The sequence below is a fragment of the Pelophylax lessonae genome (assembly GCF_965119305.1).
Source record: "Pelophylax lessonae genome assembly, chromosome: 2".
Lineage (NCBI taxonomy): Eukaryota > Metazoa > Chordata > Amphibia > Anura > Ranidae > Pelophylax > Pelophylax lessonae.
Window position 1 is genome coordinate 327,444,310 of NC_138769.1, and position 24,947 is coordinate 327,469,256.

The 24,947-nt window shown below is 45.7% G+C and overlaps 1 protein-coding gene across 6 annotated transcripts in view; it reads left to right on the forward strand.

Moving 5' to 3' along the window:
* Positions 1-24,947, forward strand: part of PUM1 (pumilio RNA binding family member 1) — a 137,418-nt gene that overhangs the window by 94,215 nt on the left and 18,256 nt on the right. For all 6 annotated transcript variants that reach the window (XM_082247703.1, XM_082247704.1, XM_082247705.1 and 3 more), the window contains exons 16-19: positions 7,848-7,977; positions 11,170-11,304; positions 18,995-19,132; positions 19,244-19,369. In XM_082247703.1, the coding sequence (XP_082103829.1) occupies positions 7,848-7,977; positions 11,170-11,304; positions 18,995-19,132; positions 19,244-19,369 (529 nt within the window). The remainder of the gene's footprint in view (positions 1-7,847; positions 7,978-11,169; positions 11,305-18,994; positions 19,133-19,243; positions 19,370-24,947) is intronic.

The window sequence follows — 24,947 nt, forward strand, 5'->3', positions numbered from 1 at the left end:
ACTCTGAATTTTTGATCTGTTTATGCCTATTTCCTGGAGCAGCCTGCTTCTAGAGACTCTAAGCTTGCTCTAGCAGAGTCTGTCTTTGACCCTCCTGATCTTTAAATCACACTGGGTCTTTAGCCCCTGTTCTGATTTCTAACTTAGAATCCCTTTCCTAATGAGGATCCTACCCTTTAGTGTAATGGCTGCTGGCACAGGTAGGTCCAGCTTGGGATCTGTGTAAAATACAGAAGGCACAATTCTTCTCTGCACTTAGCTCAGCCTTGCACATTGTGGAAATTACATCTTCATTAGTTTCTATCTTTAGATGCATGGCTCTGGTAAATTCGCTTGGTGCAGGCATGAGTACTTAGGGAGCCAGGCCTCTTTTATAGCTTTCAGATTGAGTCAACTTACTGGTTTTCAGTAATGATTGCTTCAGGATCTTTGAATACCGTGGAGCCAAAAGTCTAAATGCTGACAGTATTCATATTTTTAGCTTCATGGGCAGAACACAACATGGTATCTCCAGCAGATGGGTGACTCTCTGTACTCTGCATCTTCTTTTGACTGTTGGCAGGCCAGTCTTGAATGGCTTAGACTTCTGAACTAAAGCAGAGTGTGCAAGTAATGAATCTGAGACCAGTAACTGAGTAAATATAGGTCCATCTGATTGGGTTGAATTGTTTGACAAAGCAAGCCCGAAGGACAAACCAGCATTACTTTTGGCAGGTAAATAGCCAGAAGTGGGATGAACAATTGTCTGTGTATGTCAAACAATGTATTACTTCTGTATCCAGATTGCTGTAAGCCTGGTTGCGGACCTTCAGATAAGACAGCAGTGTTGGGCTATCGCCGTTTGTCTTGGTCTGCAGTGCCTGTGAGAACATGCTGTTACCATTGGAAGGAACATTTTAATTGTAATTTGACACGTGGTTTGTGGAAGCCACAGGCTTACTTTCTGAAGTGGGACAGCAGAGTGCTGAGCCTCACTAGGCCAGCTGTACCCAGAGTGACAATCCACAGGAAGAGGTTCATTGTGTTCCACTAAATATATATTTATTTCGTCCATTGATGGACCCAGCTCTTGGTATTCGTAACCATTGGTTTATACTGCCCCCACAGGAGTAGGACACTAAGCAGAACATGGGCTTCTCCTCCTTCCCGCAGGCACCCCCCCTTGCCGAGTCCCTCATCCTGCCTCCAACCCCCCCCCCCTCCCCTTGCTCTTCCACATACGCTGGGGCTTTTTGGGTGATCTGGCCACTTTCCTGGGGTAGGGACAGGGCGCTGACTAGCGATTGAGGGGAGGTGGGGCGGTTGCACCGTCGGTGGCGACTGAACAGTCGACTGTGCTGTGGGGGGGTTGTACCTGGTGGGGCTCCTCCTGCCAGGGCCCCCCAGCCTGCCTGGATCTGTCCTTGAGGCCTGGTCTTCCCATCCTGGGTCCCTGTATTCCTCATGGCGCCACTATTTTGTTGTAGCCTGTTTGTTCTATACACAGCGGCCATGTTTGTGTAGTCTGGCATCCATTGTGATGTGGTTTGCCATTGAAAATAGCTGTGGCCATGACAGTGGAGCCCCCTGGGCAGCGATTTTGGCGGTGGGAGCCCCTCCTTGTCCCCGGGTGCTGACTCCTTGGTCATTTTACTTCCTGATCGCCACACATGTAGTACAGGTTATCCTGGTGGCTGCAGGTGCTTGCCTCTGCGGGTGGTGAGTCTGGTGGGGTCCTTTCCGTCTCTAAGGATCGCTGGTGCTTTGTGCCTGGAGACCGGGTGGTGCTGCTGCCAGCGCGGTGGGGGTTGTCCCTTAGCAGTGTTTTACACTTTTTTTGTGGGGTCCCCCTAGTGTCTCATGGAGTCTTTATAGCAACTTTTCCCCATCTGATCCCCTCTGAGGCTGCGGGGCCCTCTGGGTCCCAACAATCTATCCATGCGCTGACAGCTGTCCTGGAGTCTCTTGTGTCCTGGGCGGAGGTGGCTTGTGGGGGAGGGGCTAGCAAAAAGCACCCCCCACTTCCCCTGCCTCATCTGTCTCATCAGACCGCGGGTCACCCTGTTGGATCTGCAACCACGCGCCTGGAATCCTCTGGTAGTGAGGATGAATCCTCCACATCTGCGACCGCGCATGAAAAAGGCGCTGGTGGATGCACTAATTGTATCTGTGTGTGTGTGAAACCCTGAAGATGGAGAAGGCAGTTGAAGCTGCGACGGAGGCGCAAGTACCCTTTGGCACTCACAAGCCATCCAGAGTGGCAAAGGCGTTTCCTTTCCCTGCTTATGTTGACAAGTGTCGCTAAAGAGTGGGGACGACTAAAGCGTCCCCGTGGGGTCCATAAGCGCTTTACTAGGCGTTACCCCTATGAGGAGTCCCTTCTCGTGAAGTGGACTGTGCCGCTGATGGTGGACTCTCCGGTTTCCAGATTAAACAAGGCAACCAGGATTCCGTTTGAAGAGTCCCTGACCTTTAAGGATCTGGCTGACCAGAAGGCGGAGGCTGTGGCCCGCCATATGTACACTCTGGCTGGTTCGGCAATGAGGCCGGTATTCACTGTTGCCCTTTTTGTCACAAACTCCAACTGAGTGGGCTAAGCTCTTCATGACCTGGAGGGAGAACAGCTCCCCCCTGCCTTTGCGGAGGGGCTGCGGTTCATTTGTGATGCCTCTTTGGATGCGGCTCTACTAAATGGCTCGCATCTGTTTTGGCAGTGGTCCTTCGACTTGTCTTTTGTCTCAAGCGCTGGTCTGCGGATCAGACTTCAAAAAAGGCCTTGACTGATCTTCCTTTCCAAGGAAATCACCTGTTTTGAGCTACCCTGGATGACCTCATTAAAGATCTCACAGGGGGAAAGAGTACTTTTCTTCCGCAGGCTACTAAAAGCAAGGAACCTTGTCTCAGACGTGGGCCCTTTTTCTCAACTCATACGTTTTTATTTTCGACCCTCAGGGTTGACTGACAAGGGCTCGAAGCCTTTCAGGGCCTCTTCAGGAGTGTCCAAACTAACCTGGTCTGGCAAGCCAAGATTCGGTTTCTCCAGACCCATGGACTGGGCTCCTTCAGCTTGAAGGTGCGCCCCCCTATCGGGGGTGGGGGGATGTCTTCGCTGGTTTCCAGACCCGTGGACTTCCCTAGTACAAGACAAGTGGGTCCACAAAGTCATTAGGTCTGGCTACAAGATCGAGTTTTTCTTTTGTTCCCAGGCAAGGTTTTTTCCTTTCAACTTGCGCCGGTCCCCAGACCGCTTACAGGGCCTTTTGGGGCGGTATAAGACCTGTTCCTTCAAGGGGTGATCGTCCTGGTTCCCACTTCGGAATGTTTTCAGGGTTTTTACTCAAACCTGTTCACAGACCCCAGGAAGGAAGGCAAAGTGCGTCCAATCCTGGGCCTCAAGGCGCTAAACTGATTTGTGCGGGTACAGAAGTTCATAATGGAGTCCATTCGAAACAGTGGTGGCATCCTTGTGTCGGATTTCCTCGCCTCTAGCAATATCAAGGATGCCTACCTTCACATTCCAATATGTGCCAGTCACCAGCGTTTTCTTCCGCTTTGCTGTGGGAAAAGAGCATTATCAGTTTGAGGCAATACCCTTTTAGTCTCATCTCTGCTTCTTGGGCCTTCACAAAAGTGTTACCCCCGTGCTAGCCTTGCTAAGCCAACAGGGGAATGCTATACTGAGCTACTTGGACGATCTACTTCTGCGAGCGGAGTCTCACTTTGCTTTGGTGGACAATGGAGATCACAATACAAATTCTGCGGGAGTTCGGCTGGTTTCTGAACTTTCAGAAGTCTGCTCTGGTTCTATCCACGAAGCTGGACTTATCTGGGCCTGACTCTGGTTTCGGCCTTAGCCAGAGTGTTAATTCCTCTGGACAAACTCCAGAAATTGCAGGCTGCAATTCGTCTCCTGCTATCCAACAGATGGTCGTCTCTCTGGACTTGCATGCGGTTGCTGGGCGTGATGGTGTCTACCTTCGAGGCAGTTCCGTTTGCACAGTTCCACCTGAGATCCCTGCAAAGGGAGATTCTGCCAAATGGGACAAGACTCCTCAGTCTCTGGAAAATCAGATCCGGCTTAGTCGGGGAACGACTATATGGTGGCTTAGTTCTCTGGTGCTTTGGCTGGGAAAATCCTTCATCCCCTTGTATTGAACAGTTGTCACCATGAATGCCAGCCTGTCTGGCTGGGGAGGCGTCCTGGCAAGCATTCTGCTCAGAGGATCTGGACTTTGGAAGAGTCTTGGAGCTCCAAGCGATCAGACTGTGTCTGGATCATTGGTCGGATCGTCTTCAGGGTTGTCCAGTGCGCATTCAATCAGACAATGGCACGGCCATGGCTTATGTCAATCAAAGGGGCACAAATAAGTCCTGGTGGTAGCCGGCATTCTAATGTGGGCAGAATGGTTTGTGCCAGTCCCCTCCACCGAACACATTCCCAGAGTCGAAAATTTGCAGGGGAGTGGTCCCTTCATCCAGAGGCGTTTCATCAGCTGTCTCTGGTGGGGCACCACCGAGGTGGATCTCTTGGCATCTCGGCTCAACAGAAAGATGCAGAGGTTTGTAGCTCAGTCAAGGGATCCTCTGGCGGATGCCTCAGAACGTGCTGGTGGCCCCGTGGGGTCAGTATCGCTGATTTACACCCCCCTCTCAAGCTTCTGCCCAGTTTTCTACGGAGGATTGAGGCAGAAGGGATTCCGGTCATATTAGTAGCTCCAGACTGGCCTCACCAGGCTTGGTACACTGATCTGGTGTGGCTAGTTGCCGATGTTCCTTGGAAGCTTCCACTCGGGTGGGACCTTCTGTCCCAAGGGCTGATCTTCTCCTGCTTTACAGTGGCTGGCTTTGACGGCTTGGCTGTTGAACGCCAGGTGCTGAAGGATAGGGGTTTATCTGTCTGTGATTTCTACATTATGATTCTTATTTTGTTGAAAGCTAGGAAATTTACTTCTAGGAAGATCTACCATCATATGTGGAAGATGTACATTGCATCGTGTGAGTCTCTTGGGGTTTCTCCTCGCTCCTTCTCGGCGACTCGGATCTTGACCTTCCTTCAACGGGGGGTTGAACAGAAATTGGCCTGGAGTACCATCAAGGGCCAGGTGTCGGCCTTGGCGGTCTTTTTCCAACGACCTTTGGCTACAAACTCCCTGGCGCGTACCTTTTCTTCAGGGGTGTCCAACATTTTGGTTCCTCCAGTGCGGGCTCAGTTGCAGCTTGGGATCTTATTTTGGTGCTTTCTGCTCTACAGAAGCCTCCCTTTTGAAAACATTCTGGAGCTTCCCCTTACGTTGTCCCAGAAGGCTGCCTTTTTAGTGGCTCTCACTTATGCACTCAGGGTGTCGGAACTGGCGGCGTTGTCCTGTCGTTCACCTTACCTGGTGATTCACAGGGATAGGTTGGTTCCCCCTCCATTCGTCGTTCCTTCCTAAGGTTGTCTCTGACTTTCATTGGATGAAGACATTGTGTTGCCTTCCCTATTGTCCAGGCCTAAACATCTGAAAGAAATTGCCTTGCATGTCTTGGATGTGGTCCAGGCAATTAGGGTGTTCCTGGCAGCTACGGAGTCTTTCAGGAAGTCTCTCTTTTTGTGCTCACAGATGGACCTCAAAAAGGATTGTCTCCTTCCTCTGACCATTTCCAGATGGGTTTCCAGAAGGTTTCAGGCTGCTGTTTAAGTGGTCCTGATCCTCTTTTGAGGGTGTTGTTTTTATTTGGGCTCAGGCTTTTTGGTTGAGCCCTTGTTGCCTGGTTGGATAATGTTTAGCCTTGGGAATATTTTGGTTGTTACCACCCCCCCATGTTTAACACTGCCTTGGGACATCCCAATGGTTAGGTTATGAATACCAGGAGCTGTGTCCGTCACTGAACAAAAGAGAAAATGGGATTTTTGACTTACCGTAAAATCCATTTCTCTGATGTTCATTGACGGACACAGCACCCACCCCTCTGTGGAGTTATTATTCTCCTGACACTGCTTGTTACAAAACTGAGTGGCTATAGCAGAGAGAGGGAGTATACCCCTTTGGGACTGCCCATGGATATAGCCAGAATTTTTTTTCTGCCTAGTGTCCTACTCCTGTAGGGGGGCAGTATAAGCCAATGGTTATGAATACCAGGAGCTGTGTCCATCAATGAACATCAGAGAAATGGATTTTATGGTAGGTCAAAAATACAATTTTTCTTAGAGAAAGGAATAACGTTCCCCCAAAATTCGGGAGGAGGAGACAGAATATTTAAAATGGACTTTCAAAAATAAATATTGGCAGATTACCAGAAAAAAATATAAAAGCACAGCCTGAGATTTAAATAGTGTCCTCCCATTGTGGAAGAACAATGCCCTGCTTGTTATGTTAAATCACCTGTATAAAACTTTATACATATGCCCAGAAATAGGTCTTCATCCCCTTCATACAGTGCCCTGTTAGGTACAGGCACTTGCACACACAAAGCCTCAGGTGCATGCCTTTAGTTATTCACAAGTAAGTCTTTAGAGATGTGGACAGCTGAGAATGCCACAGCTGGTCATGAGAATCCTGCGGAGAATCTCCAAGTATACTACTCTGACCAGAAAAGGAGTCCCTCCTTATCTGGAACACAAACTGGTAGTCCCTTCTGGCTGCAGGACCCTTGTGGCGCATTGAGAGAACACCAGTACCTGCTCTCATTCACTAACTGCAGAGACTTGCAGGATTTTTAATATCTGGCCTGAATCTACCAGTTGCTGTTAGTAGAAACTTCTAATTTAAGGAAAAAATATAGCGGAATAGAACGAAACATCCATTCTCTTTTGAACACAAAGTGAAACTGAACAGGTGGGATGGGTTATAGTCTCAGAGACTGGACTTCAAGTTTCTGTGTTCCTAGAGTCCATTTCTCTTTGAAGTGCCAGTGCAAGTTTTTTTTGCTATTGGGATAAGTTCACCTTTTGTTACAAACTCTGTTGATCGTGGGTGCAATGCTTTACAGGTCCATTACAAAAATGTGCGTATTTTTTTACATGCAAAAAAAAAGTTTTTTTTTGTAAAGGTAAACTTCTCCTTTTAAGCTGTGTCCCTCAAATAACTATGCAGAAATACCGGTAAAAAGACAATGCAACAGACGAGTTTTCTTAAATAAAAATAGCTGTACACTAGGTAATTCAGTGGATTTGGCTATGGAGAATGCAATAAAGTGTATGTAAACCCTCACATACCAGTGAAGTGAACAGCCTCAGGTGATGCACAGAGATGAAACAAATCTCCCTACATTTTACATGCATATCTGCTGTCTTCAGCTTTATATATTCTTTAGAAAGTGCACGTCATGTTGGAGATATTTTCTCTTCTTGTTAAGCACTGGAAGTGGATTCTTGGCATACATCTAAGACAGCCAATTGGAGGAAAGGCACATAGCCCCACTCCACATAGGCAGAGACTTGCAGAGCTGTGCTGGGACAAGACAAGCTCTCTGCTAATCCATTTAAAGGCAACCTCCCAAGACACCAATTTCAGCCAGGTTTTATCTCAGTTGTCAGAAGTTATAATGCTGAAACACTGCAGATATTTGTGCTTAGGTCAAATTTCATGAATCCGGTTTACATCCACTTTAAGGCGCCTGTTACTGGGCGCAGGACAGTTCTGTTGCAGAAAATATGTATGCTTTCTTGATAGTTGAAGTTGAGCAATAGAATATTGGTTCACTGTGACAAAGTGGGGGTAAAGCTTCCAACAGGCCACAAGATTTAACCTTTCCTCTTTATCAAGAACTTGGGGGGAGTGGGGTTTAGCTGGTGTTTTTTTCTTTTACTTTTTGTTCTCACTTTTAGTGTATGTTTAAATCCTCTTTTTTTTTTTTTTTTTTTCTATATTTGTACTTCTGTTTATCAGGTTCATCCAGCTGAAGCTGGAGCGTGCAACCCCAGCGGAGAGACAGTTGGTATTTAATGAGATCCTACAAGCTGCTTATCAGTTGATGGTGGATGTATTTGGAAACTACGTCATACAGAAATTTTTTGAGGTAGTTTTTCTTTTCTTAGCATTTATCTAATCTGAATTCACTTACCAACAAAATATAACTTTTTAAATCTAAAATTCTTATCATTCATATTTGTCATTAAAGCAGATAGTTCTGATTTACTGCCAGCCCCCCACCACCAAAACCAAATTGCCTGCAAAAAAAAAATAACCTAAGGTTTTACAAAACAAAAAAATTACCTTGCTCACAGCTTTTGATGTTTCCAGGAGGTGTGAGTGACAACACCGAACCTCAACACTGCTAATGTTTGGAAGGTGTGGCCTAATGTTTGGAAGGTGTGGCCTGGTGAAAAAACACGGAAGCTCCAGTTAAATGGCTTTCAGGGTGCATGGACACCCTTAACCACTTCCGCCCCGGAAGGATTTGCCCCCTTAATGACCAGGCCATTTTTTTGCGTTTTGGCACTGCGTTACTTTAACGGATAATTGCGCAGTCGTGCGACGCTGTACTCAAAATTGATGTCCTTGTTTTTTTCCACAAATAGAGCTTTATTTTGGTGGTATTTGATCACCTCTACGGTTTTTAGATTTTGCGCTATAAACAAAAAAATAGCGAAAATTTTGGGAAAAACTGCTGATGTGTCCCTGCCTGTCTAAGAGAAGATCCGTCTGCTTTGTTTACATAAGCAGGCAGGTCTTCTCTCCGTTTCCCAGGTGGTCGAGGGAGAAAGGCGGCAATCGCCGCCTCTCCTCCCACGGCCCGCCTCCCGCTGTGTTTAGACACAGCAGGAGCGCTGCCCTGAAACTACATGCACTCCAGTCACGTAGTACTACTGTACGCAGCCGAGCCACCCTGCCGCAGTAAAAAGCCGGCAGGCGGTTGGCAAGTGGTTAAATCTGGTTGGAGATTCTAGATTTTGAGGAATGAACATACTATTCAGTACATTTAACCACTTTACCTCCGGAGGATTTTCCTGCTTTACGTCCAGGCCACTTTTTGCGATTCGGCATTGTGCGACTTTAACTGACAATTGTGCAGTCATGCAACGCCGTACCCAAACTAAATTTCCGTCCTTTTGGTGGTATTTGATCACCTCTGCGCTTTTCATTTTTTGCGGTATTAATAAAAAAAAAAGCGACAATTTTTCTACTTTGACAGTTAAAAAATATCCAATATATTAAATTTTTGTCATAATATTTAGGCCAAACTGTATTTAGCTACATGTCTTTGCCAAAAAATTCTCAATGAGCGTATTTTTAACCCGCTTTAAGACCGGGAGATTTTACCCCATTCCTGACCAGGCTATATTTTGCGATTCGGCACTGCGTTACTTCAACGGACAATTGCCCAGTCGTGTGACGGTGTACCCAAATTAAATTTATGTCCTTTTTTTTTCCCCACAAATAGAGCTTTCTTTTGGTGGCATTTGATCACCTGTGCGATTTTTACTTTTTGCGCCATAAACAAAAAAAGTGACAATTTTGAAAAAATTATATTTTTCACATTTTTTTTTATATGAAATTCCCCCCAAAAAATTCCCGCAAAAAAAAAAAGTTATCGCAGCTACTAACTACGGGAAATTTTATGTCATTTTTATTGTTTTTTTTTTTTTTTAACTAGTAATGGCGATCTGCGATTTTTTTTTTTTTTTTTTTTTTTTTTTTTTTTTTTTTTTTGCGGGACTGCGACATTGCGGCGGACAGATCGGACCCTTGGCTGACATTTTTGACACTTTTGGGGGTACCAGTGACATTACTACAGTAATCAGTGTTATAAATATGCACTGTTACTGTAAAAATGACACTGGCAGGGAAGGGGTTAACTTTTATTGGTGATCAAGGGGTTAATGTATGCCTGGTGCTTACTGACGTGTGGGGGGAGGGGACTGTGTGACATGCACAGATCGCAGGTTCAGCTATGCTGAATCCTGCAATCTGTCACTGCCTGTCACTTAGGAGATCCGCTCGCTTTGTTTACACAAGCGGGTGGATCTCCACACTCGATCCCCGACGATTGGGGAAGACTGTGGTGATCACCGCCGCTCCTCCCCTGGGCCGACTCCCGCTGTGACTGAATACAGCGGGAGCGAGCCTACGGCGGCGCGCGCGCGCCGCCCACAAGGGGAGGAGTCCAGCGACGAAGACCTACGTCGCTGGACGATAACGAACCACTTTGCCACAGTACGCTCAATGTGAGCGGTCGGCAAGTGGTTAAATATCACTACCTAGGCCAGTGGTTGTCATTGTACAAAGCAGGGTTGATTTTGATTTAAATCGCTAGTAAAAAGGCTTGATTTAAATCCATAATTTTTAAAGAGCAAATGTCATCTCTGTCCTGCAGCGGCTCCTCCTCTGACCTGCTGTTGACTCACCGACTGTCCAATTCACTTTAATTGGACGGCTTGTTAAATGGCAGTGACACAACAAGGAGGGACGGGGCGGCAGCAGGTTAGAGGATGCCCGCTAACAAACGTTGTCATGATGGCTCTAAAATGACAGGTTCTCTTTTAAATGTAATTTTTGCTGGTAGTTAATGTGAAATTGTGCGAATGCATCAATACAGTGCATGTTATCTCAGCTTGCAGAGCTTTGATTTATTGAATGAGTTTACCAAAAATGTAGATTTTGCAGAATGGACAGCCTTATGCTACATAACTAAGCTCCATTTCATGCTGAATAAACTAAATTATTAATTATCCTAAATAGAAAACTATCTTTAGATAGATTTTTACTCCAAAAGCATTTTAATAAAATACATTTGTTAAAAAGAAAAGAAAAAACATCAGATTTTAAATATAAAATAAATCAGATTATTTTTTTAATCATTGATTTTTATCCACCCTGGTGCAAAGTGTAGGGGACCTCAACTGTGAATCCTGGTATATACAAAGGGCTACACATAGGGTTCACTATATGTAATACTATACAGGGCTGTCAGACTATGGACGTACTAGAGGAAACTATGAGCAGAGACTGTGGACATGCTACAGGTTTGGTTGGAGACTGGAGACAAGCTACAGAAGACAGTGAGCCACTGAGGACATGTTCTATCAGGCTAGTAGAGATCACTGCTTCTATATAAATTGGTGTTCCAAATACAGATTGCTGGGGTCCAGAGGCTGCACAACAAATACCAAGGGGCCGCATGTGGCTCCTGGGCTATAGTTTGGGCACCAGGGATCTAGGCTGTTGATTAACACAAGTGAACATGGCATTTCATCTGCTTCCTTTGCAGTTTGGAAGTCTAGAACAGAAGTTGGCACTTGCAGAAAGAATTCGTGGACATGTTCTTTCCCTGGCTTTGCAGATGTATGGATGTCGGGTAATTCAGAAAGCGCTTGAATTCATCCCACCTGACCAGCAGGTCATCGTAAGTCAACCTTACATAGCTGTTTTTGCTTCTACTGGGAGTGGCATTTCCTAAGTTGCAGTCTGTAGTATTGGTGGAAATTATTTTAATGTGTTGTGTTCCTGTAATCTTGTGTAAACACCAGTGCTCATAATTGCATGGACATAATTTCCCAACTGCCCAACTCTTGCATTTTGGAAAATACATCCGTGAGCTTACATAACATTACAAGAGCACAGTGTATTTGTAGAAACGTGATATTGTCAGAAATACACCACAGGGGCACTATGAATATAGGCATATTTTATGCTTTTACGACCATATATGTGGCTATATTTTATCTTCCCGTGCATGAACCCTTTTCTAGACTATTTGAGGATCATATACAACTGGCTATTTGAGGATCATACACAACTTTACCCACTTGCCGACCACCAGCAGTACATATACTGCGACAGGTCAGCTCTGTCCCGCGAAACAACGTAACTGTACATCGCTTCGTGGGACCGCGAGTGGGTTCGCGCTCCGATTCGTCACAGGGGAAGCCAATGAGTGGGTCCGGTGGCCGCCATTGCCGCCATGCACCCACGATTGCTACCAGTGGAGACAGAACAGCTGTTCTGTCAGCAATGAACACAGAAATCCTGTGTTCCTCTTATTAAGAAACACAGCTCCCGGTGTTCATTCAGTAAATGCATTCCCCCCCCCCCCCCCCCCCCCACATTTAGAAAGCACCTCCTCGGGACACATTTAACCCTTTGATAGCCCCTGGTGTTAACCCCTTCCCTGCCAGTGTCAGTTAACAGTGCATATTTTTAGCACTGATTACTGTAGTATTGTCACTTGTCCCCCCAAAAATGTAAATTAGGTGTCTGATCTGTCTGCCGCAATGTCGAAGTCCCGCTAAAGATTGCTGCCATTACTAGTAAAAAAATAAATAAATAAAAATTAAATCTTTCCCTAATTTTGTAGACGCAATAACTTTTGTGTAAACCAATCAATGTACACTTATTGGGAATTTTTTTACCAAAAATATGTAGCAGAATGCAAGGTCTAAAATTAGATTTTTTTTAAAAAAAAAATGTTATTATTATTGGGAATTGTCGCTCTTTTTGTTTATAGTGCAAAAACTAAAACTCGCACAGGTGATCAAATACCACCAAAAGGGGAAAAATTGGACATTAATTTTATTAGGGTACAACATCGCACGACCGCACAGTTGTCAGTTAAAGTAACGCAGTGCCATATCGTAAAAAATGGCCTGGTCATTAAGGGGGTAAATCCTTCAGGTCCAGAAGTGGTTAAAAAAGCAGACATGTATGTTGTGAACATATTTGTTTTTTATATTTTTTTATTTCAATTAGGGCTAAACCGATATCGTTTTTTTCAGGGCCGATACTGATTATCTGTAGCCTTTCAGGCTGATAGCTAACAGGTGCCGATAATCTGTACATTTAAGCCTTATGCACACTGGACGTTTTTACAGCTGCTGTTTTTGGTGTCGGATGCTTTTTCTACAGCCAGTAAACTCCCCAGCATGTTATCCTATGTTTCCATGCACACATAGGCTGTTATCAGCAGTTTTTAGCAAGGGTGTTTTCTGACTGGGAAAAAAACCCCAGAACTAGTGGGTTTTAAGAGGCCTTTTTCAGCTGTAAAAATGCTCTTACTCTGATAAAAGCTTAAACGCCGAAAAAAGGCTATTCTGTGTTTATCAGCGTTTTTGAGTCATAAGCTTTTCTGGGAGTATAGTTTTGCTGAACATCGCTACTGCAAAAAAGTAAAAAAAAAAAAAAAAGGCCGCCTTCAGCTACAGCTGTCTACTGATGTTTTGATAACCTTCAGTATGCATGAGGCCTTAAAGTTTTGAAAAATTAACACAATTTAAATTTTTTATTTTATGTTTATTAAAATTTTAAACACAAAAAACTAGGAAAAATAAAGTGCTTGAAAAATAAGTTATTAAATGGCTTCCCAAAACATAGATAAATGGCCTAAAAAGTATGTCCCTTGCCACTGTCACCTGCCGGCCCAGATGCAGCCTGTCCCCTTGCCACTGTCACCTGCCGGCCCAGATGCAGCCTGTCACCTGCCGGCCCAGATGCAGCCTGTCACCTGCCGGCCCAGATGCAGCCTGTCACCTGCCGGCCCAGATGCAGCCTGTCACCTGCCGGCCCAGATGCAGCCTGTCCCCTTGCCACTGTCGCCTGCCCCCCCCCCCCCCCCCCCCCGGGTGCCGCCTGACACCGTCGCCTGACCACCCCCCCCCCCCCCCCCGAATGCAGCCTGTCACCTGCCGGCCCAGATGCAGCCTGTCACCTGCCGGCCCAGATGCAGCCTGTCCCCTTGCCACTGTCGCCTGCCACACCCCCCCGGATGCAGCCTGTCACCGTCGCCTGCGCCCCCCCCCCCCGATGCAGCTTGTCACCGTCGCCTGAAAACCCCCCCCCCCCGGATGCAGCCTGTCACCTGCCGGCCCAGATGCAGCCTGTCACCTGCCGGCCCAGATGCAGCCTGTCCCCTTGCCACTGTCGCCTGCCACACACCCCCGGATGCAGCCTGTCACCGTCGCCTGCCCCCCCCCCCCCCCGGGTGCCGCCTGACACCGTCGCCTGCCCACCCCCCCCCCACCCCCCGGATGCAGCCTGTCACCTGCCGGCCCAGATGCAGCCTGTCACCTGCCGGCCCAGATGCAGCCTGTCCCCTTGCCACTGTCGCCTGCCCACCCCCCACCCCCGGATGCAGCCTGTCACCTGCCGGCCCAGATGCAGCCTGTCACCTGCCGGCCCAGATGCAGCCTGTCACCTGCCGGCCCAGATGCAGCCTGTCCCCTTGCCACTGTCGCCTGCCACACCCCCCCGGATGCAGCCTGTCACCGTCGCCTGCCCCCCCCCCCCCCCCCCCGGATGCAGCCTGTCACTGTCACGTGACCCCCCCCCCCCCCCCCCGGATACAGCCTGTCACCCGTCACGTGCCCCCCCCCCCCCCCGGATGCAGCCTGCCACCGTCGCCTGCCCTCCACACACCCCCCCCCCCCTGGATGCAGCCTGCCACCAACACCTCCCCCCCCCCCCCCCCCCCCCGGATGCAGCCTGCCACCATCGCCTTACATATAAGTGGGGTCAATAAAAAATGCTGCTGGTTAACTGTAGATATATATATATATATATATATATGTATGTATGAAAAATAAAACTAGCGCAAATTCTATTTAGACCCAACTCTGGCTAAAAAAATTTCTTTGGACTAATTTAATCAATCTGTAATAATTTAAAGTGCCAGTGCATCTATATTAGATGCAGAGATGTATAATGGAACCTAGAGACACCAACTACCAGCTAGTTAACCTAGTTTGGTAAAATGTATAAACATTTACAAAAATATAAAAACAGTCCTGCACGCTGGAAATTGTGTAAAAAACCGTGTATTACAGTGCAAATGAATACTGTAAACCTAAATTCATGTAGTGATGAGCTTTCAATGGCGTATATTATGAGAATAAAATATCGTAGAGCAATTGTATTATTTAAAATCTTTTGTGCAAATATAGCAAAAATACAACTAAAAATTCAATGAATGTCCTTAGTTAAATAAACTGACCACTAGATGGCAGTTGTATGACAGAGTAAGTTTAAAGTGACTATACTGCAAAAATCTATGAAATGACTTGTATAAAAATAATCAATAATTTGAAAAAATATAAAACAAAAATATTAGTGTTACTATAACCCTGTACCAATGTGTGCAACAAAACTTAAAACTGACCCTCCTTCGAGATATATGATGCAAAAATATATATAAAAAATTAAACTGTTTGTAAAGAAATCAATCTAGTCCCATAAACAGTCCATATAATGCTTCAAGAAAATTTTTTTTGTGCCAATATAAATCATAAAGTGCTCTTGGTGTCCACGCGTGAAGATCCCACCATCCTTGCAGGCTTTCTCTCTAAATGGACTCACCAGAACTTTAGCTGGAAAAACCCAGCAAACTCACTTTTAATAGACTCCACTGTTGGTTGTATAATACCTCCACATGACTATCTGGGAGCAATTTTGCTTGATTATATCCTCCACCAGGGATAGTGCTCCCAGAGATAGGGAGATTATGTTAGGGAGGAGGAGAGAAACAAATCCGACATAGCGTAACTCTGTTACAAAAGAACAACGTTTATTTAAATAAATAGTTACACATGACATTGTGTCAACCTGACACTAGGATTCACGGCAATAAAAATAAATGTAGAAGAAACTCCCAGCCGTCTCCAGCCCTGGTGTCCTGCTAGCTGTTTGCGGTGTCTTTCTCAGCATCCTAAGCCCCGCTCTACTAGTTTCGTCACACTGACGTCTTCACAGAGTTGTAATACTCTGTCATACAACTGCCATCTAGTGGTCAGTTTATTTAACTAAGCACGTTCATTGAATTTTTAGTTGTATTTTTGCTATATTTCCACAATAGACTTTAAATAATACAATTGCTCTATGATATATCCTCATAATATACGCCATTGAAAGCTTATCACTACATGAATTTAGGTTTACAGTATTCATTTGCACTGTAATACACGTTTTTTACACTTTATCTCCCTGCGTCCGAGCAGGTAAACTTCCGCATGCTGGCAGGCGGTGAGAGATGACTTGACTATATCTTTGCTTGTCAAGAGCAGCCTTTGCGGCCCTGCTGTAGGGGCCAAACAGCAGTGATGTGAGATGGGCAGTGAGAGATGGTCATCTCTCTGCTGCCTGCTGTGCCACTGAAAGAGCAGCCTTCATGGCCCGGGGGTTGGGGACCCCTGCTTTAAATGGTATCCGGAGGAGCAGATTGGCAGAGATTGCAGTAAGCGCCACGCGGGGACAGGGGGAGGTCTGACCAATATCGGTAAGTTTCTGACGGATAGTCAGAATTTTTCAAATCAGTATCGGCCTTAATAATCGGCCACTCTGATAGTCGGTTGACCCCTAGTTTAAATTTTGTTTTTGCATGGTTACATTTTACATTAAATTACGACTAAAGATTACTGCTTGACAGGCTAAACATGTACTAGATCTAGTTAGTATGTGATTTGCAAGCCTAATACAGTAAACTACTTTCCATGACTGAGCTAAATCCTCCTTTAAATCGTCCTTCATATTGTATTTCACATGCTTCCCTTCCTAGACACTGCCGCTTACAGTGGGAGGGTTTTCAGCATGAGAGGCATTGCTGTATATCCAGAAAGCAGTGGGGAGGATTTAGTGTTTGCCAGGTGCTTATCGGCAAGCTAAAGGCTTGTAAATCAGCAGTGACCAAACTGATCGCTTCACCCCCTGGAAGATGTTTCTCTTTGCACTGTAGTGCAAGCAGTCACAGCCTACATAGAAGTGGTAACTTTGCTCTGAAGTTCATCTTTGTTGCTACCCCATTTCAAGAAGCTGCATGATTTCACTGGCAGGTTCAAGAAGTATTAGTGGGGCTTTACAGGGGACTAAGAGAAAGCTGTAAGTCTGTATGCACTTCATCTTAAGTGCTGCAGCACATTTTTTTTAATAGGAGGTCGCAATTGTACTTTTTATTTTTTTTTCATTTTTTACTCATGCAATTAAGTTGAACCACTTACTCAATGTAAAAGGCAATATAATGAGCACAGGCATTTATCGAAGTTGCATAAAGAAAGCTGCTGAGATCCTTAGGACAAGCAGAAGAGCTTTTCCAGATATTCTCAACTTTTCCTCAGTCGTTTTGCTCTGGCCCTTCCCTCCCTGAAAAACCACAATGTAACGCAAGGCATCCTTGGTGCTGAAAATTAGAAGAATCAAGAATGCTGCCAAATGGAAGGATTTGTGACTGTCTGCCAGATACACATTGCTGTGCATGTCTACAATTTAGCTTAAAATTAAACCTGTCTTCAGTCATAACCTAACAATTTAAGGTGCAAACCTATTTCTGACACGTTTACAAGTTAAAATCAGTATTGTTTGCTAGAAAAACACTTGGAACCCCCATGCATTATAAATATATATATGTGTGTGTGTGTGTGTGTGTGTGTGTGTGTGTGTGTGTATGTATGTATATATGTATATGTGTATATATATATATATATATATATATATGTGTATGTATATATTTTTTTTTTTTTTTTTTTTTTTAGCAAAGACTCTGGAGAACAAAATGGCGGTCGTTGCAATATTTTTTGTCAGGCAGTTTTTGAGCAGCAGTCCTTCAAATGCAATATTTTGGGGAAAAAATAAGTTTCACTGAATTAACCACTTGCCGACCGCTGCAAGTAGATATACTGCAGCGGTCAGCCCCGGCCAGGCAAAGTGACGTGTATATATACGTCACTAGCCTGTGACCGGCTTGTGAGCCAATAGCGGGCGCGCGCCCGCCCCGGCTCGTTCACTGAGGAGTCTGTGCGTGTGACCGGCGGACCCGATGTCCGCCGGTCACACTGCGATCGTCGGTAGAGAGGGAGAAAGGCAGGCGGCTTATGTAAACAAGCCGCCTGTCATTCTCCCCTGTGTAAAAATGGAGATCAGACGGTTCTACTTTTTACAGTAGTAGCCATGTCCCATCACAGTTAGCACGCCCCTAGGACACACTTGACCCCTCCCTCTCCAATACAGTTAACCCCTTCCCTGCCAGTGTCATTTTTACCGGAACAGTGCATATGTAGAGCACAACAAATTGGCTGAAAATGTTAAAAAATTTAGATTTTTACTTTTTTTTTTTATGAATTTCATATAAAAAAATGTGAAAAATATTGTTATTTTTGCAAAATTTACGCTCTTTTTTTGTTTATAGCGCATGATGAAAAAATCGCACAGGTGATCAAATACCACCAAAAGAAAGCTCTGTTTGTGGGGGAAAAAAGGAAGTGAAATTCAATTAGGTGCAGCGTCGTACGACCGCGCAATTGTCCGTTAAAATCACGCAGTAAAAAAATCGCAAAAAGAAACCCTGGTCAGGAAGGGGGTAAAATCTTCTGGGGCTCAAGTGGTTAAAAAAAAAAACTAAACCGTAAAGTTAGCCCAATTTTTGTTAGTTTAAAATTGCACACACTTGTGGAATGGCGACAAACTATGGTACTTAAAAAAAAAAAAAAAAAATCTCCTTAGGCGACGCTTTAAAAAAATTTAACTGTTACCAGTTTAGAGTTCGAGGAGGTCTTTTTCTAGAATTATTGCTTTTGCTCTGACGATTGCTGCGATATCTCGTGTAATTTGAACACTGGTTTCATTTGCGGGCGCGTTTTACGTATGCAAACTTCCCTTTTGTCAGTATAAGGCAGTGACCGGTACTCTTTTTGAAGGAATCTTGGGTCTAAAAGACCCCAGACCCTTCCACTACACTTCAAAGTATTCAAAACGTCGAAATCAGCATTTTTGAATACTGACAGGTTTTTTTTTGTTTTTTTTTAATCAAAGCCCTTGGCAGCCAGTGGGACGGGAGACCCGGACAGAGCCGCGTGGAGGGAGGGACGTTTCCTCCCGCTCGCTGAGATAACAGGCAAGCAGCTGCTGAGCCGCATCGGTTGTTATCTCCTGAAAGCCGACATTCGGCTCTAAAAAAACGGTATCGGGTTAATGCCTGCAGCTGCAGGGATTATTCTGGTAAAACCACTTCTTCAAGCCGACGTACAAGTTATGTCGGTTTGCGGGAAGTGGTACGTTTTTTTTTCCTTTTGTAAACTGTTGTTCATACTGTATGTGACTGCATCTCTTTTCTCTTCTAGAATGATATGGTCCGAGAACTGGATGGGCACGTTTTGAAATGTGTTAAGGACCAAAATGGAAATCATGTTGTACAAAAGTGTATAGAATGTGTCCAGCCACAGTCTCTGCAGTTTATCATTGATGCCTTCAAGAGTCAGGTCAGTTTACATGGAGGGACCATGGTGTAAACACAATTTTGCAACAGTTATTAAAAATGTGTACGTTTCCCTAACACAGGTATATTTTCAATTAATCATTGGTTTTTGCAGGTGTTTGCACTCTCGACGCATCCGTATGGTTGCAGGGTAATCCAGAGGATTCTTGAGCACTGCCTTCCGGAGCAAACACTGCCTATACTCGAAGAATTGCACCAGCACACAGAACAGTTAGTACAGGTAACATATAATTTCTTTGATTTTCAATATGTTTGCTATTTAGCTTTTTAATGCATCTTACAGAATCATGTGAAGTTTTGTATACCACATAAACTTGAAGCGGCGGTAACTCTCTATATGTTTGATGTACAACTGTTCACAAGCTTGTTTAGTATGCCAAATGCAAAACTAGGAAACCTACAGAAAAGCTTTGGTAAATCAGTGTATAGTCCTGAGTCTCTCTAAAGGCTTCTGTAAATAGTCTGGCATTGGTATTTTGCTCTGCTCAAGTATAGTCAGAAATTTATGAATGCGTTTTGAGAGCATTTACCCTTTAACCGCTTGCCGACCGCCCACAGTATATTTACTGCGGCATTCAGCCCCTCCTGGGCAAAGCTACGTAGTACTACGTCGCTCGCCCAGGAGCCTGCGGAGGGGGGGGCGAGCCCGCGGCGCGCTTCCGCTTGTTCATGGGCATCCCTGCGCGAGTGACCGGCGGCTCCGATGTCCGCCGGCCACTAGCGATCTCCCGCTGGAGAGGGAGAAAGGCAGGCGGGTGATGTAAACAAAGCCGCCTGTCATTCTTCCTGGTGTAACAGCAGAGATCATATGATCCTGCTATGTAGGATCATATGTCTGTGGTTTACATCACAAGCCACCCCCCTTTACAGTTAGAATCACGCCCCTAGGGACACACTTAACCCCTTGAGCACTAATAAAGTTAACCCCTTCCCTGCCAGTGTCATTTTTACAGTAACCGTGCATATGTATAGCACTGGTACCCCCAAAAGTGTCAAAAATGTTAGTCAGGGGTCCAATCTGTCCGCCGCAATGTCGCAGTCCCGCAAAAAAAATCGCAGATCGCCGCCATTACTAGTAAAAAAAAAAACAATAAAAATTACATAAATCTTTCCCTTAGTTAGTAAACGCAATAACTTTTGCGCAAACCAATCAAAATGCGCTTTTTTTTTTTTACTTAAAATATGTAGCAGAAAACAAATTGGCCTAAAATGTTACGTTTTGATTTTTTACATTTTTTTTGGGGGGGGGGGGCATTTCATATAAAAAAAAATGTGAAAAATATTGTTAATTTTTTCAAAATTGACATTTTTTTTTGTTTATAGTTCAAAAATAAAAAATCACGAAGGTGATCAAATACAACCAAAAGAAAGCTCTGTTTGTGGGAAAAAAAAGGACGTCAATTTCATTTAGGTACAGCGTCGCACGACCGCGCAATTGTCCGTTTAAAGTCACGCAGTGCCGAATCGCAAAACAGGATTTGCTTGGTCAAACTGTATTAACCAGACCAATTTCTGACATTTGTGGTTTTACAAGTTAAAATCAGTATTTCTCTTTCTTTCATTGACAGACACAACTCCTGATTCTGACAGGCTTGCCACCATTATTGTGTGGGGCAGCTGCCCCTTTAAGCACTGGGGAACCATCAGGGTGCTCTGCCTCTGCGTCACGGCGGGCGGCCTCATTTTAAGGGGCTATTTCCTATTATGCCTTCTATGGTGGGCTCGCAGGGCGACCCTCTTGTTCTTTTTGTTGCAGGGTCCAGTAGGTGGTCCATTCGTGGGCCCTTGGTCGGTGTCCCTTTTGCGGGATCACAGTTGGCGGCCTCCCCTGATTATGTTTTCCGGATGAGCTTAGTATATAGCAACCCTACTGTGTCTGCGTCCACGCACCCTGAGTGCTCAGATAGGATGATTCCTCTGCTCCTATAGCCGGGTATGAAAAGGCGCTGGTGGATGCACTGTTTGTGTCAGTGCGTGACACTTTAACAATGGAGGTTGCGGCTGATGCTGCTTTGGAGGCGCCAGTCCCTTTTGGCATCCATAGGCCCTCCAAAGTGATGAGGGTGTTCTCTCTTCCACTTAGTTTGGCAACATTGTTACAAAACAGTGGTTGTGTCCAAAACGCAGTGGTTCCTAAGTGCTTTTTGCTTGCGGTGTTCTTATGAAGATTAGCTGCATTTAAAGGTGGACGGTCCTACCTGTAGTGGACTAGTTGGTTTCCAGGTTAAATAAAGCTACTTTCTTTCCAGTTGAGGAGTCCCCGGCCTTTAAATATCCAGCTGATAGGAGGGCGGAGGCTCTGGCCCACCATATGTTCACTGTGGCTGGTTCGGCATTTAGGCCGGTATTTACTATTGAAAAGAACAGAATAGTGAGTGTCAGCGCTGCTCCTTTAAGTAAACCACAACAATAAATCTACCTGTGCATAGATTAACTAGTACAAATAAAAATTTTACGCCGGGACCTGGAGGGGAAACTGCTTCCCCCTGTCTTGCGGAGCTGGCAGATCAGTTGGTCCAGGGGCTACAGTTTATCTGTGATGCCTCTTTGGATGCGGCTCCTTTTGATTTTTAGGCTGTCTGCATCAGTAGTGGTCATTTGGCTTATAATCTGGCTGAAATACTGGTTTGTGGACCAGACTTCTAAGAAGGCCTTATCTGATCTCCACTCAGTAGGGGATTGCCTGTTTGGAGCTTCTTTGGATGACTTCATTAAGGGTCTCCCCCATGGGGGGAAGAGTACTCCTCTTCGCAGGCTACCAAGGGCAAGGAGCCCCATCGTAGACGTGAGCCATTCTCCGCTTATAAGAGGTTTTTTTCATCCCTCAGGGTCCCAAGACCAAGGAATCAAAAGTCAGGGCCTCCACTGGAGGTTCCAGGAGGACCTGGTCTGGCAAGTACGATCTGGCTCTTCCAGACCTTTGAACAAGGCTGATGCTGCATGTAGGGGCGTCCTCACCTGTATCTGGGGTGGGGAAGGACATCCTCACTGGTTTCCGGACCCATGGACCTCCCTGGTATAGGACATGTGGGTCCGCTAAGTTATTGGGTCAGGCTACGAGAGCGCTGGCATTGTTTGAGTCTGAGGGTTCACAGTACTCGGGTACCTGGACGATCATCTTCTGCGAGCAGAGTCTCCGACTGCTCTGATGGACAACTGGAGATTGCGCTGCAAACTCTGAGGGAGTTTGTTTGGATTCTGAGCCTTCAGGAGTCTGCTTTAGTTCTGTCCACCAAAACTGGACTATCTAGGTCTGACTCTGGATTCAGCCTCAGCCAGTGTGTTTCTTCCTCTGGAAAAACTCAGCTTCTGTTCAGCAGACGGTCATCCCTCCGGGCTTGCATGCGAGTGCTGGGCCTAATGGTGTTCACCCTCTAGGCGGTCTGATTGCACAGTTCAACACAAAATCCCTGCTAAAGAGTTTCTGGTGAAATGGGACTAGGATCACCTGTCTCTAGAGGTGGCTCTCTGGCACTGCGACAGGGAAAATCATTTCTCCCCCGGTACTGGACCATTGTCACCACGGATGCCAGCCTGTCTGGGTCAGTAGACATCCTCAGCACAGATGTGCTCAGGGGGTCTGGACTCTGGCAGAGTCCAGACTGCCGATTTAATGTTCTGGAAATCCGAGCGATCAGTCTTTGTCTGGCTCATTGGACAATTCGTCTTCAGGGGTGTCCGGTACAAATTCATTTGGACAATGCCACGGCCATGGTCTATGTCAATCACCAAGGGGGCACAAGTAGTGTCCTGGCGGCTTGGTAAGTAGCCGGCATTCTAAGGTGGGCTGACCGGTTCGTTCCAGCCCTCTCAAATTTCTGTCACGACTCCTGTGCAGGATCAAAGCAGAAGGATTTCCGTCCAGACTGACCTCGCCGGTCTTGTTGCTTCTGATTGGGTACGGCTGGTCACCGATGCTTCTTGGAGACTTCCTGTCAGGGAGGATCTGCTGTCCCAAGGACCGATCTTCCATCCTGTTTTACAGTCGCTGGTGCTGAAGGATGGAGGTTTGATGGAGTCTTTGATTCCTATGCTGTTGAAAGCTAGGAAATCTACATCTAGGAAGATCTACCATCATACAGGTAAGACATACATTGCGTGGTGTGAGTCTCTTGGGGTTCGTCCTCGCTCCTACTTGGTGGCTCGGATCTTAACCTTCCTTCAGCGGGGGGGTTGAACAGAAATTGGCCTTGAGTACCATCAGGGGCCAGGTATCTGTTTTTGGCGGTCTTTTTTCCAATTACCTTTGGCCTCACACTCCCTGGTGCATACCTTTCTTCAGGGTGTCCGACATTTGGTTCCTTCAGTGCAGGCCCTGTTGCCTTAATGTAGTGCTTTCCGCTCTACAGAAGCCTCCATTTAAAAATGTTTTGTTTCCTGCTTGCGCTGCCACAGAAGGTGGCTTTTTTTGGTGGCTATCATCACTGCGTGCAGGGTGTAGGAACTGGCCGCGTTGTCCTATTGTACACCTTATTGGTGATTCACAAGGATAAGGTGGTGCTTCGCCCTGGCCGTCATTCCTTCATTCAATTTGAATGAAGACATTTTGTTGCCTTCCCTATGTCCCAGGTCAAACACCTGAAGGAAATTGCCTTGCATGCCTTGGTTCTGGTCTCGGTAATTAGGGTGTACCTGGCAGCTACCGAGTCTTTTAGGAAGTCACTCTCCATTTGTGCTCACGGATGGACCTCTCAAAGGGTTGTCTGCTTCTTCTGCGACAATTTCCTGATGGATCAGACAGACGGTGGTTCAGGCCTATTGCATCTGGGGTCAGGTTCCTCCTTTCCCTGTCAAGAAGCACTCTACTAAGGCGCAGAGTGTCTCCTGGGCTTCTGTCATCAAGCGTCAGTGACGCAGGTTTGCAAGGTGGCCACCTGGTTGTCGGTGCACACTTTTACAAAATTTTTATAAAGGGGATGTATTGGCATCTGTGGATGCTTCTTTTGGCTGCTGTTTAGAGGACCTGGTCCTCTTTGAGGGTGTAATTGTTTTTTCAGATGAGCTACAGTTGTTTATAATTGAGCTCCATGTTACCTGGTTGGCTATGGTTAGCCTTCGGAATTTCTTTTCTGCTTTTTTCCCACCCTTCATGTTTAACACTGCTTTGGGATGTCCCAATGGTGAACGAAAGAGAAAATCCATTTTCTGTGATGTTCGTTGACAGACACAACACCCCCACCCCTCCTGTGGAGTTGGCTTTCTTCTGACACTGCTTGGAACAAAACAGAGTACCTATAGCTGACAGTGGGTGTATACCCCCCTGGAACTGCTCATAGGCATAGTCAAGCTTTTTCCTGCTTAGTGTCCTCCTCCTGTAGGGGGCAATATAACCCAATGGTTAAGACGAATCAGGAGCTGTATCCGTCAATAAGCATCAGAGGATGTTTACATAATGGATTTTAAATCCCATTTTTTTTGCTAGAAAATTACATTGAAACCCAAACATTTTATATAAATATTTTTTGAATTAAAAAATAAAAAAAAAACAGTAAAGTTAGCCCATTTTATTATAATGTGAAAGATAATGTTACACTGAGTAAATAGATACCCAACATGTCATGCTTCAAAATTGCGCACGCTCGTGGAATGTTGACAAATATTGGTACTTAAAAATCTCCATAGGCGACTCTTTAAAAATGTTTACAGGTTACCAGTTTAGAGTTAGGGAGGAGGTCTAGGGGTGGAATTATTGTTATGGCTCGAACGATCGCTGCGATACCGCACGTGTGGTTTGAACACTGTTTACATGTGTGGACGCTTCTTGCGTATGCGTTGGCTTCTGCACGCGAGCTCGGAGG